The sequence below is a fragment of the Anomalospiza imberbis genome, chromosome 9, assembly GCF_031753505.1.
Source record: "Anomalospiza imberbis isolate Cuckoo-Finch-1a 21T00152 chromosome 9, ASM3175350v1, whole genome shotgun sequence".
In the NCBI taxonomy this organism is placed as follows: Eukaryota; Metazoa; Chordata; class Aves; order Passeriformes; family Viduidae; genus Anomalospiza; species Anomalospiza imberbis.
The window spans coordinates 22,256,247-22,269,116 of NC_089689.1; the positions used below are offsets into that span (position 1 = coordinate 22,256,247).

A 12,870-nucleotide genomic window follows, 5' to 3' on the forward strand; every position below is an offset into this window, starting at 1 on the left:
TCCAGCCCCAGCCCTCTAAGTCAAACCACACAAGACCTTAGGCCAAGGGGGCATCAAACACACCGGACACACGGAAATAACTCTGACGCCCGAAAGAGCCGCCTCACGCTCGGGCCAGGCGCTCTTTCCCTAAGAGCAGACACCGAGCGGTACCTGACAAGTTCCCCAGCCTCGCTGGCAGCGGGCAGAGCGAGCCGAGCCCCGGCTGCCCGCAGCCCACGTGTCACTGCCGGGCGCCGACCGCCCCTTCCCGCCGGGGGCAGCCGGGAAGCGCGGCCCGGGAGGAGCCGAAGGGGAACGGCCGGGCCGCCCGGTTTCGTTTCCAGCCTACAGAGGGGTGGCCCCTGCCCGGCCCCCGGGACTCACCCGCCGCCCCGGCCCGCCACCCCCCCCGCCCCGCTCACGGACGGCCCCATGACAGGAGCTCAGCTCCGGCAGTGTCAGCGCTACGAACTTCCCGGCTGAACAGGAAACAATAACCCGCAGAGCCCCGGCCCCCACCGCCCACCCCGGCCCGGCCCTGCCCGCGGGGACCTCGCGCTGCCTCCTCACGGAGCCGCCGCGGCCGCGGGACCGAGCGCGGGGGGGGGGGGAGCGGGGGGGGGAGGGGGAGCCCGGCCTGGCGGGAGGCCGCTCCCGGGCCGCACCGAACCCGCGGTGCCGCGGGGGGCGGCGGGGCGGGCCTGGGGGCGGCAGGGGTCGAGTGAAGACGGAGGGGGCGCGGGGGGCGCTAGGAGCGCGGAGGGGGCGGCGCGGGGGCCGCACTCACCGGGCGGGCCCTGGCGCGGCTCCGGCGGCCCCACAACCATAACAAAGCTCTGCCCAAAATGGCCGCCCAGCCCTGCCCGGCCGGGGGCCGGAGGGGGCGGGGCCCGCGCGCGCGCGGGGCGGGGCCGAGCACGCGGAAGGCACACGCCCCCCGGCTCCCCCTCCCTGCCCCCGCCCCACCAATCAGAGGCCGCGGCTCGCGCCGCCCCCGCGCCGCCTGTCGCAAGCAGCCGCGGACTACGCGTCCCAGAAGACTACCCGCCATCGCCGCCGTGCAGGTAGGCGGGCGGCGCGCCGCAGGGCGCTTGGGATTTGTAGTCCGCCTGTGAAAGGCTTGCCCGATGCGGTGGTGCCGGAAGCCAGAAAGCAGGAACGGCTGCACAGCTCCTCAGGAGCGGTTCTGTCCCACGGGCAGGGTGTCGCTCCTCTGCCAGACCGACTGCGGCCCTCGGGCTGAAAGTGACTGGCGCTGCTGCCCCCGGTATCGGCTCGGGGGGCCCTTCCGCGGCCCGGCAGAACACGATGGGCCGTGCCGGTTCCCGCCCGGACCGGTAGCGCTAGGCACCGGGCGCCGTCGGAGCGCTTATGAGGGCGCCGGAAGCCGCCGCAGCTGGCGGGTCCGGGTGGTGGCAGCGCACGGTGGGTCCTGCCCGCTCGGCAGAGCGGCCCGTCCTCCCTCTGGGCTGCGCCTAAATCCTCCGCTGCCGGAGCCGCTTTTCTCTCCCAGCGCAGCAGGACCGGGAGCTGCGGAGTCAAATCCAGGGCGAGCCTCCCACCTTCCCCCGGTGAGTGCCGTACCCCGGCAGGGAGCGTTCCTGCAGCTTGCATGGGATGGCTTTTCTGCTCCTTTTATTAATGATCGCTCTCCCTGCGTGTGAGGAATCCTTTATAAGCTTTGTGAAGACATTTATTCCTTTGAAGAGGAGATAATCCATGAACGGGAAGCCATCACCTGTTCCCTGAGACTCGGTTTTTTAACTAGAAATTGTTCTTGCAACAGTCAATACAGCTTTAGAATTTCAGCTCATAGAGCTGCTTGAAATTAAGTATTCTGCAGTGGGTAAGTGTATATGTAATATATATATATGTAATATATATATGCATATCTCTTTAAATATATGGCTTTTGTATTTGATAAGTGCAGACTGACTGAACTGTGAGCATCAGACCAGCTCAGTGATTCATTGGTTTCAGACCTTCTGAATTTTCCTCTTTTAGGGCATTGACAAAACAAATAAGTTTCCTCTCATACAACGATGTTGCTTCAACACACCTTTCAAAGTGAGTTACTGAAGGATTTTTTTTTTTCTGATTTTATTTAAAAGTAAAATAGCAAAAGATAGGACTGCAGCTTTGAAAAACAAAAAGGTGGCTTCCAAGCTGGAGTGTGTCACTCAGCTTTTCTGGAATAGTTCATAATTTCTACAGCACTTTTAGGCAAACCTATTTCTTTTATCAAATCAAGTTTTATTGTCTCAAAGTTTTTTTTTCCTATCGCTTCTTGATGGAGTAGTGAGGGGACAGCAGCTGGTTTCTGGGGTGACCTCATCCTGCTTCTCTATGGAACTATTTTATATTTTACTCTGAGAAGGACTGATCTATCTTCAAAGTGCCTAGGGAATGTGTGGGGAGGGATAGGTGGGCACTGAGCAAGCTTTGTGTGTGCACTCTGGAGAGCCCAGTCGCTCTTCATCAGCTGCATCGTGTTCCTTCATTAGTTCAGTTAAAACCACTTGAAATTCAAAAGCAAAGACATCTGTGGTGTGACCTACCTGGAAAACCACTTGGTACAATATTCAGGAGGTTGTTTGGGTACCGGCAGGCCTGTAAGCCTGCACTGTGCAGCGTTCAGAACAAGTTTTGTGCTTGCAGCTGCAGAAGTTACCTGGTGCCAGTCTGCTGCTCCATGGGAAGAATAAGACAACCTGCTCTTCCTTGGCCCTCCAGCTGCAGAGAGATGCACGTCCTCTCTCCACACCTCTGAGCCTCAAACCAGCATCGGTTTACACAACCCAGCTCCGGGCTTTCCACGCCTCTCTCCCCATCTCCAAGAAGAAAACCCCTGCAGAATCTGAGGCACAATCACAAGAAGGCCTGGGATCACTGAAGGATTGTCCCAAGCCAGCCCTTTACCTAAGCCTGGGGGGGCTAATTCCGTTTGTGGCCGTGCCGCTGGCCTCGGCCACGCAGGGGACCTACTGCCCAGAGCTGGCCTTTGCTCAGGTTGCCTACGGTGCTGCGACAGCCTCCTTCCTTGGGGGAGTGAGATGGGGCTTTGCTCTCCCAGCAAACAGCCCAGCCAAGCCCGACTGGCTGAACCTGGCTAACGGCACAGCTCCTGCTCTGCTTGCCTGCCAAGCCTTGCTTTTCAAAGATGTCGCTCGGGGAGCAGCAATGCTCACGCTGGCCTTAGGGATAGCGCTGCATTATGACACTTCCTTTCTTCCTCCCTACCCCAGGTGGTTTAAAATACTGAGGGTAGTGGGAACAGTGGTGATGATATTATCCCTGTTGGCCACTGTAGCACTGAAAGCTTTCTTAGAAGGGGAGCAAAGTGATGATAGACAAACACAGCAGAATATAAATTAATAAATCCTTAAGAAAAAGCTGTTATCTGCTAATAAGGTATTTGTATGGAGTTCCAGGAGAAATAAACACTGATTTGTGCTTAGAAGTCGTATGATGGCAGGGATCAAGATGCTTATTCTTGAAGCAAAATGATTTTCCAACTGATTTTGAAGCCAGTTCAGGAGGGAAGTATTGTAAATAGCAATTACTTCCAAGGCAAGCGTGAGTCTGTCCTTAGCTGTAGAACAAAGAATCACTCCTGAATGAGATGTTGCTGCTCTAGGAATTTAGAATGGAGATTCAAAATGACATGAGTATGAATTACTCTGTGCTGAACTATGAAAGCATTTCATGACTATTCATGACTATGACTAACATTTCAAACTATGAAAGTTTGACTGTAATGTGTGATCATGTTCTGAGGTGGGGAAAACAGTAACAACGTGAAAGCAGTTCTAGTTTGGTGTTTAAAGAAGTAGCAGAGCATTATGCCGAAGCACATTCTACTCAGTTGCTGTGTTGTGGAACAAGACTTATTCCACTCCTATTTTCAGAGGTGCTGAAAACCACAGAATCACACAATGGTTTGGGTCAGAAGGGGCCAGAAAGATCCTCTCATTCCAATCCTCTGCTGTACACAGGGACATCTTCCACCAGATCAGGCTGCTCAAAGCCCCATCCAGCCTGGACCCTTCCAGGGACGCTGTGTGAGGAAGTGCTCAGTGCAGTGGCAGGTAAGAAAGGACAAGTGAGCTTTGTTTGCAGTGGCAAGCCAGGGTTAGCACTCACCTGAAATGTGTCATTCAGCTGCTGTGCTGGAGTGGGGAAAAGCTGAAGAGGAAGCTTTGTATGGCTGACAAGGTGCTACAGAAGATGGAAGGTCAAATTCCTGCTCAGGCTTACTGAAATTAAAAAGGCTATTTGGGCCACCTGTTCCTAGGTTTTCTTTGGATTTAGGGCTGCCCGGTAAAGAAAGCTGCGTGCAACACCGCCATACAGATCTGCCATACTCCTAAATTAAAGGACTGTTAACTTATGCTGTGACACAAGGACTCAAGTGCTGGCGCTAAGGGATCAGATAATGGGACTGAAAGTAGCTTCTGTCTTCTCCCTCCTGAGAATCCATACATTTGGACAGGTACCAACGGGCTTGTATGTAGCCTGCAAACCCTCCATGATGGGGCTATTACTGAAACCAATGCAGAAGCATATGCTCTCTGTACTTGATTCTTCCTAGTACATAATTTAGTAGAAGATGCAACCTAAGTCACATGGATTTTCTTTTTTGTGTCAGCTACCTCAAGAAACCTATGAAATGGGATGTGGGTGTATTTCTTATAAGCTTTTTATCAGTAGTATTTAAGTACAGTGTAAGATGCAGGAAGAAAACTGAAAATTACATCCACATGTGGTCTTAGGACCAGATAATCCTCATAGTTCTGTTAAAGCACTATTCTTCATTGTTGTTCTACACCAAATAAAGCACATGTTGTCCCTTAAAATTTGTTACCTGTTTGTTCTGCAAAGAGCACATGTCCTGGAGATGGAACCATCTTGTATGATGTTGCTGAAACAGCAGCTCTGTACATCTTTTGCAGTCTGTTAACATTTGTATGTTAAACAAATTATTAAGCAATTATGGGTATCAGTTGCTCTATGCTGAACTATGAAAGTACCCTATTAAACAATATATTTCAGAGCTTTCCGAACATAAAGGAAATAAAATTGAGTTTGTGAATGAAAATGATTTTTCTATTCCTTCTTACTTAGACATGGCATCTTTTAAGATGGGTCCAGAGAAGAGTCCTGTCTTTGTCTTGATTAGGTAAAAGAGGTGCTGATGATCAGAGACCATAATCAACCAGCTTCAAAGTTTCATTCAAACATGACAGAATCAGTTACAAAACCTGGAGAAGGTAACTTCAGACAACTGCAGATTCCCTCAAGCTCCATTAAACCAGAAAGTTTACAGGTAGGGATCAGAAGTAAACCTGTAGTTCCCAAACTAATAAAATACAGCTAAGGTAGTGTTTCTCAAATGGTTCTAAGAGGGATCCTGAAATACAGAGAAGAAAGACTAAGAAATATTACCTGTAATTTCATCCCACAGAGGGCTGAATAGAGCTGGCAAGACAGTCAGACTCCCAAGAAGTCTGAGTGATTTTACACTGAGAAGAGAAATACATGAGTATTTTACTACAGAACACTGTTACTTCCACCACTCAAATAGTAAAAATTTATAACCAATGTTTCCCTAGTGTTCTACTGAGAAATATGATTTCCAATAAAAAGAAAAAATGACCTATTATATGAAAGTGGTAGTAATATAGCTTACTAAGTTATGGAAGCAACTCTTCAAGAGCATTCCAGTCAGTTCTGAAAATACATTTTATTATGAAAACCAGTTTAAACAAGCTTATACTTGAAAAAAATCAAACCATTAATTCAGACACATAATAAATTCTTTGAAGTAAAAGCACACCCAAGATTATGGAACAATTAGTGAAACTCTCCATCATCTAGCATGTTTTAGCCCAGCTTTATGTTAGATTTTAGGACCTCAATTATTAAGGTACCTGCAACAGTTACCTTGGAGGATTTATCATGTAATAATTTGTTAATTTTACACAGGGGATATTGACCTAAACAGCACGAATGCTCCTTTGTCTACACAGCACCAGGCTTCCTGTTTTGTGACAATCCAGTTGTGGTTTGGTGTTCCAGAATAACACTGTCTATCAAAATTCAAGCAGCCTCACTTCAGTCTTCAGACAAATCATCCACAGCTGTGCTGAAAATGCAGCCACAGTGTGCAAAAACCAACTTGAATCTAGAAATAACTGCAAACTCTTTGTAGTATTGTTTTACTAAGTGTGTCTGAGCTAAATACAACTCCTTAAGAGCACACTGTATCATCAGTTTAATGCTAAATGCAGCTAATTCTATCACTGAAAGCTCCATTGGCTCAAATTTGGATGAGGCAGAATACAAGATGTAGTGAAGGTGGAGGAGTGTGTCTTGTAGAACAGCAAGTATTCAATGCCAAGTTTCAGCATGTGTCACACAGGGTAAAAACACATTTGACTATGGGGAAAGAAATACGGGGGCAAAAACCTTTCCCTGTGTTTTTATACTAAAAGCAGTCCTAAACAGAATAGCCAATCTAATGAATAGCATTTGCATTTAAAATTCATCAGAGCTTACACAAAACAGAACTCTACTGGCATTACTGACACTACTGAGAAGAAAAGCCAGTGCTGAAGGGGAATGGCATTAATAGAACTGTGAAGACAACCTTCCAGAATAGGAAATTCTCATCCACTCACCATTCCAATTTGTGGAGTGGCCAGAAAGTGAAGATCCAATTAATATTTAATGCCCACTATGTCCAGCCACAGAAAAGAGGCTTAAATGCATCAAGATCATAAGTAGAGGCACCAAGTCTTTCCTGTGTTATCTTCTCTTCCTTGTTTTCTGCCAGAAAAAGAAATAATGCCATCCAAATCGCCCATATGATCTTACCTACAGGTAACTCCTTGCTGTTGACAGTAACCCACTTCCAGATTGCAAGTGCCAGCTCAGTAACAATCTGATTAATATCTCTAATGTGTTGGAATTATTTCTTCAGATTTTTACAGGGCAAATTCACCTTTTATTTCAGTGAGTTAATCCAGTTCTAAGAGGCATTCCTACTCTTAACAGAATACTTCCTGAGACAGACACTGGATAAGCCAATTTACTTTGAAGGGCGTTTCCTTTTGCTCAGGAAAATCCCTCTGATCTAATTCTCCACTGAAGCTCCTGTCTTAAAAAAGGTTTCTGGCCAATGAAACAGGAAATTTGAGGAGACATAATTGACTCATTCCTTGAATGAGTTTTCTTCTTTGTGTTTTACAGCACAGCTACACCTCCTTCACAGCGGCTGGTGATCATGTTGGCAATTTCAGTCCAGCTGTCCATGTGAGGGTTATAAACTTCAACAGAGTCAGAGGTCACTGGAGCAGCAAAATTAGGACTGGGAGCTCGGCCTCCTGAGGCATAGAGAAGTCCATTCACAGCCGCAACACAAACACCAGCTCTTGGGATCGTCATCGATGCAACTTCAACCCACTTTTCCTAACAAAAAGGTGAAAGATGAAGAAATAGCTTTAGGGCAAGCCCTGATTCTGCTAAAGTAACTTCTAAAGCTTAAAGACTGAAACATATACAAAGAACACTGTGTATACACTTCACAGGCTTAAATGCTGTATGTTTACAGTATCCATAGGATTACAAAGACAGGAATGACAACACTTTCACAAGGGGTCCAAATTGTGGTAATCTCAAAAGAGCAGATCCCATACTGTCTGCACACAACACCCCTCCCTTTCTTCAGTCACTGCAAGATGCAGCCAGTCTCTAAAATAGAGCATGGTATAGTTTGAGGTGGGGGGAAACAGGAAACTAGATTCAATTTGAAAAGCAAAACAGATGGCACATGGGATTATGTTCTGCTCTTAAGAGTAGCTACTCTTCCAAAGAGCATCATAAAAACATGAGCAATAACAGTCTGGGAAAAATTGTTATCTTCTTCTAGTCATGCTGAAACACCACTACATTTTGATGCAGAAGATCCTCAAATTTTGCAATAAAAGGTAACTCTTACCTTTAAAATGAGTTTTTTCTGTCTATTCAGATTATTGAGGTTTCTATTCCAGAGGGGAAAACTATCCTCTCATCTTAACCCTGAGAAGTATTTACCAAACTACAGTGTATCTGTGCATAGCTAAAGCATGAAAACTACTTAGGACACAACCTGCGATCACCAAAGCTTTTTTTCACTCAAGATACCCAGCCAGTAGTGAAAAGGAAATGGAATTTACAGCTTTTTCTTTTTAAAGAAAGGAAGCAGGCTCTATAGCATCTTACACAAAGCTGATGCAATCTACATTTATGAAAAGAAGGGACTCTGCCATACCTCTTCGAATGAGTATCTTTCTACACTAGCAAGTGCATCCTGGGATTCATTCCAGCCTCCCACAGCATAGATACAATCGTTGAGAACAGCTACACCAAGATAGGCTCTTCGGGTGCCCATTGGAGCGAGCTCAGACCAGCGTTTAGAGATGGGGTCGTAGACTTCGACAGAACGCAGCTCTACTCCTTCAATGCTGATACCACCAATGACATAAATCAAACCTGCAGAAACAGAGTTTCTCCTCTTTCAGGCTTCATAATACAGACAGAAAATTACTGTCACAACACAAGTTTCAGCCTGACATTAAGATAGTTAAAGAATGTCAGAAAATCCTCCTTTTGCTCAGTAGTAGAATACATAAAGCTTTTGCATGAGCAGCTTGAGGCTTGAGCACTAGAAGCTCTGAGGAAAGCAAAAATTAATTAAGTGCAGGGGAGAGAATTCAGAAGGTTGCAACTGCTGACCTGGCCAGGATCAAATACTTAGTAAGCACATTTATTCATCAAGTATTTGGACATGTCTGTCTTAAAATAACCTGTGGCAAATCTTCAGATTGTCACAAAGAAAAACATGCAAACCCAAATATGGAAGATAAATAAAAGCAGTATCAGAAAGAACAATCAACTGCTAAAAGACTAGCTGCATAACCATACTGCAGCCATGTAAAAACTTTTCGTGAGATAAAAGGCAGGAGATGAGAGAACTTTATAGTCTTTGAATTCTGCAGAGTTAAAAATAGACTATTAGAACAACAATCTGCAGAATTAAAAATAGACTATTAGAACAACAAACAAGCGAGGCACAAGCATGTGTGACTGACAGCTCAGTACAAGACAAAGGTAAGAATTCATGACTGAGACATAAATCTCCAGAATCCAATGGCTGTTGGAACTATTTAGGGATATAAACTTAACAATATTCACCTTGCATTTCACAACACCCAAAGCAGTAACGGGGCTTAGCCATACTTCCCACCACATCCCAACTATTCTCTTCAGGATCAAATCTTTCAATTGTGTTGCCAATTTCTGCTCCAACCCAGCCTCCTGCAAATAACAGCAAACACAGGAAGGAATTTAATGGCACAAAGTTGTGTATTAGCAGCATTTTTAGACATGCAGTGGACTGTTCCAGGACAAACTCTGAAATCAGCCTGCAGTCAGTCTACAATGGAAATAAATTATAACTAAACAATAACTAATCCACAAAGATTTAGCATATATGTTAATATTTATGGTCACAGCTGTTTTTCAAAACTTAAGTTTGCGAATTTGCATCACCAAGACGTAATATTTAAGATCAAATCAATGTACAAGTTCTATGAATTAACATCTTTATCTTCACCTAGAAAACCCCCACAACTTACCCAAAGCATAAATGGCACCATAGCATGTGCACACTCCCAGTGCACAACGGGGATGGTTCATGGAAGCCACGGTTGTCCATTGCTTAGTAATAGGATCATAACATTCAGTACAGTCAAAAATCATTGAGTTGTCCTCACCTGCATAATAAAAGCAAGAAGAGTCAGGGGAAATGCAATCTTTTGCACTGCAGATACGGAAACATTCTTCAACTTCTTTCAGGACAGGCAACATTTGAATACAAGATTTATCTTTTGGTGAAACAGCCAACGTAGCAAAAGCTTCATGTATACATAGAGATGATTATACATGAATCATCCCTGGGAACCACTTTCATCAATAGTTCCCTGAAATGTTACTGAAAACATTAGAGGTAAACAACCACAGTGCTGCACGTTTTATTTACTTCTCAGCACAACTGACTGGGTTTTCAAGACCAAAGAATGAGCTCTGCGGTGACAAATACAGTAAATATGCATTCTTTTGTGATGGGCTGGCAGTTACTCTTCACATCCTTGTGCAAACAGATATAATGAGCCTTTCCAGGCAGGCAGTGCACAAGTGGTCAGTCCTGTGCAACTGCCTTTTATGCTATGGGCTTCTCCTAGACTGTAAGAAATAAAAGAAATTCCATTTAGTGGTGGTACAAAAGCCCCCAGAATAGCCAACATCTCTGAGTATATCTGCACACATCTATATGGTAACCTGTGAGTAGCCACACCATGAGGGGAGAGCAGCTTAGTAAAACCTGGCCAGTACAGGATCCCTAACAGGCATTCACAGAGCAGTGACAGTAGAGAATCAAGGAGCCCCAATTCCTTTGTTATTACACCTAAAAATTGTATTATCCTCAAAACCAATTAAAAAAGGATAATTTTGAAAGTCTCCATACACGAGTCCTCTAGCATTCATGTAAGAAAGAAAGCTTATTTCAGCTGTTACCTCCAATGGCATAGACCATTCCTCCTACCACAGCCACCCCCAGCCCGCTCCGGGCCTGGTGGAGAGAGGACACTGTGGTCCAGTAGTGGCTGAAGGTGTCAAACCGCTCCACACAGCTGAGGGCTCTGCTGTCACTCCAGCGTCCTCCCTGCAGTCGGGTGTACCCACCTGGAAAGCAAGTGGAAAGGCCAAGTAAGAGCTTCCTGTTCATCCTCATGCTCCTATATCTAAACCATTAAGAATATTATACTAACAGCCATTAGCCACTTTTAGAAGGACTTGGATTTTTCCAAGTAGCTTCATTTCTCCAGCATACAAGGAAGAATAGTTGCCTTGAGGGTCACGGAAATTATGCTGAGCTGATGCCACAACACTACAAATATTAAAATTGATGTTGTCAGTAAAAGACAAAGATCAGCCAACAGCCTTTGCTCTCTAAGCTGGTGCTACTGCCCAGAGAGTGAAACAAACATGTTCCCTTCCAATATAAAACTGCAGCTTTGCTGAAAACTTGGAATTTCAAGTATCCCATCATATGAACCAAAGTGTCCTGCACAGAGAAAACTTCAGCCATCAGAACAAAATGTGCAGTAAATATGCATACACCATTCCAGCAGTGAGCCCTGGGTAAATCCTCTGCTGATTTGCAGATTTCCACCCAAGGCAAATTATTTTTGAACAGCAAATCATGGTTTTGAATGCCATGTGACAATGACAAGAAATGTGAATGCTGGACTCCTGTGCGATTCTAATCAAAGCTGCTAACATGGTAACTCAGCCATGATGAAACATTTTGGTTTCTTTTTATATTTTGATTTAAAAAAAAATCCTCGAGTATCTCTTTCAGTACTGCATTCTGAGATACTACTTCATTTGTTTTATAAGGTTCAAACAGCCACATTCTAACCTACTGCATAAAGGTACTTCCTGGCTTTCCTCCGGGGACGACCTTTAGAAGCCTGCAGAAAACTGCTGACCTTGTTCTCTTTGGGAGACTTAGAGACTTCACAATATTGTTTCAACAGAGTTTGCAGGGCCACCCGGAGACTGAAATCTGGAATACCTTCAAGAGTAACATAAGCAGAATAAGAATAAAATGAGCAGAATTTTAAAAAAGGCAAAGTGAAAAGTAACAAACTGTAAGCAATTCAGTTGTAGAAAAATTACTAACTTCTCCTAGAACAGCAGACAAATCAATGTTGGTTACTTTTATAAGGCGTTTTCAAAAGCATGTGCTTGTTTTTTTATTAGCTGTACTTATTTTTTAAAAATATAGCTTGTTTTCTATAAATATTTTCACTCATCGTGCTATTAATGTAAAGAACAGTCCATCAAAGCCCAGTAAATCTGAACAACACATGGTTTGCTCACATACATGCATCTGATATTCCTTCTTTCACTTACTTTCTATGTATTTTAACAGCCTTTGTGCTGGTAGCAGAGGGAATCGAACAGGCTCCAGTACTTCTACGACATATTTCTTTCTTTTCCCCACATCCTTCCGAATCCATTGCATCGCTGCTGTGAAAACCTGGTACTCGTCCTCGATGCTCAGGTCCTCGCTGCGCAGGATCTTCACGAGCTGCTCCTTGGTGAGCGCCAGGAACTCCTCCCCGCCCTGCACCTCCAGGAAGTGCGCGTGGATGTAGCTCTCGGTGAACTCCATCAAGTCGTGACAGGCGATCTGCTCGGAGAACTGGAAGAGGCCGATGCAGTTCAGCGGGTCGATCTGGCCCTTGAGGAACTCGCAGCAGAGCTCCACCACTTCGGTGAGCTGCAGCATGTCCGCGGCGACGATGAGCTCCTGGACGTTGTGCTCCGCGATGCTCACCACCCCTGCGGGCACCAAACCACAGCGGGGTCCCGCTCCAGCCTGTGGCCGCCAGGCACCCGCCCCCCGGCCCCCCGCCGGCCCTCACCTGTGTAGATGAAGTCGAGCAGCGTGTGGAAGGTGTCCGCCTGCACGCCCGCGATCCGCACCACGTCCCGCCCGGACTCCTTCATGCCGCCCGCGAACAGCGCCGCGAAGTACGGGCTGCTGGCCGCCAGCACCAGGCGGTGCACGGAGAACGCCTCCGGGCCCACCTCCAGCCGCACGTCGCAGAAGCTGTGTCCGGCACGCAGCCGGTTGATCTGGGCCAGGAGGAGGCGGGCGTGCCGCTCGGAACTGGAGCTGGAGCTGGAGCTGGAGCCAAAGGCGCCCTTGCCCATCCCGGCGCTCGCCGCCATCGCTGCTGCGGCACCGGCACCCCCCGGCGCCGGCCGCGCGCC

General features: G+C 46.5%; 2 protein-coding genes across 2 annotated transcripts; one reads left to right on the forward strand and one right to left on the reverse strand.

Moving 5' to 3' along the window:
* The first annotated feature begins 987 nt into the window (after nucleotides 1-987).
* On the forward strand, nucleotides 988-7,354 carry TMEM69 (transmembrane protein 69). The gene is made up of 4 exons (XM_068198628.1): nucleotides 988-1,553; nucleotides 1,987-2,049; nucleotides 2,641-5,308; nucleotides 7,234-7,354. The coding sequence occupies exons 1-3, from the start codon at nucleotides 1,110-1,112 to the stop codon at nucleotides 3,355-3,357; spliced, it is 1,224 nt and encodes a 407-aa protein (XP_068054729.1). The 5' UTR covers nucleotides 988-1,109; the 3' UTR covers nucleotides 3,358-5,308; nucleotides 7,234-7,354.
* Nucleotides 4,104-12,869, reverse strand: IPP (intracisternal A particle-promoted polypeptide). The gene is made up of 8 exons (XM_068198623.1): nucleotides 12,519-12,869; nucleotides 12,004-12,435; nucleotides 11,507-11,662; nucleotides 10,600-10,767; nucleotides 9,660-9,797; nucleotides 9,217-9,339; nucleotides 8,294-8,514; nucleotides 4,104-7,452 (listed from the first exon to the last, which is right to left on the reverse strand). The coding sequence occupies exons 1-8, from the start codon at nucleotides 12,826-12,828 to the stop codon at nucleotides 7,228-7,230; spliced, it is 1,773 nt and encodes a 590-aa protein (XP_068054724.1). The 5' UTR covers nucleotides 12,829-12,869; the 3' UTR covers nucleotides 4,104-7,227.
* Between the last annotated feature and the right edge of the window lies 1 nt (nucleotide 12,870).

What these genes read in the sequence shown, in the direction of transcription:
- IPP (XM_068198623.1), bottom strand. Translation starts at nt 12,828, where the DNA reads ATGGCGGCGAGCGCCGGGATGGGCAAGGGCGCCTTTGGCTCCAGCTCC. An exon ending in GAAGTACCTTTATGCAGTAG is followed by an intron (nt 10,768 to 11,506) that starts GTTAGAATGTGG and finishes CTTGCTTTCCAG; the next exon opens with GTGGGTACACCCGACTGCAG. An exon ending in AAAGATACTCATTCGAAGAG is followed by an intron (nt 7,453 to 8,293) that starts GTATGGCAGAGT and finishes CCTTTTTGTTAG; the next exon opens with GAAAAGTGGGTTGAAGTTGC.
- TMEM69 (XM_068198628.1), top strand. Translation starts at nt 1,110, where the DNA reads ATGCGGTGGTGCCGGAAGCCAGAAAGCAGGAACGGCTGCACAGCTCCT. An exon ending in GAGCCTCCCACCTTCCCCCG is followed by an intron (nt 1,554 to 1,986) that starts GTGAGTGCCGTA and finishes TTCCTCTTTTAG; the next exon opens with GGCATTGACAAAACAAATAA. An exon ending in GCTTCAACACACCTTTCAAA is followed by an intron (nt 2,050 to 2,640) that starts GTGAGTTACTGA and finishes TTGTGCTTGCAG; the next exon opens with CTGCAGAAGTTACCTGGTGC.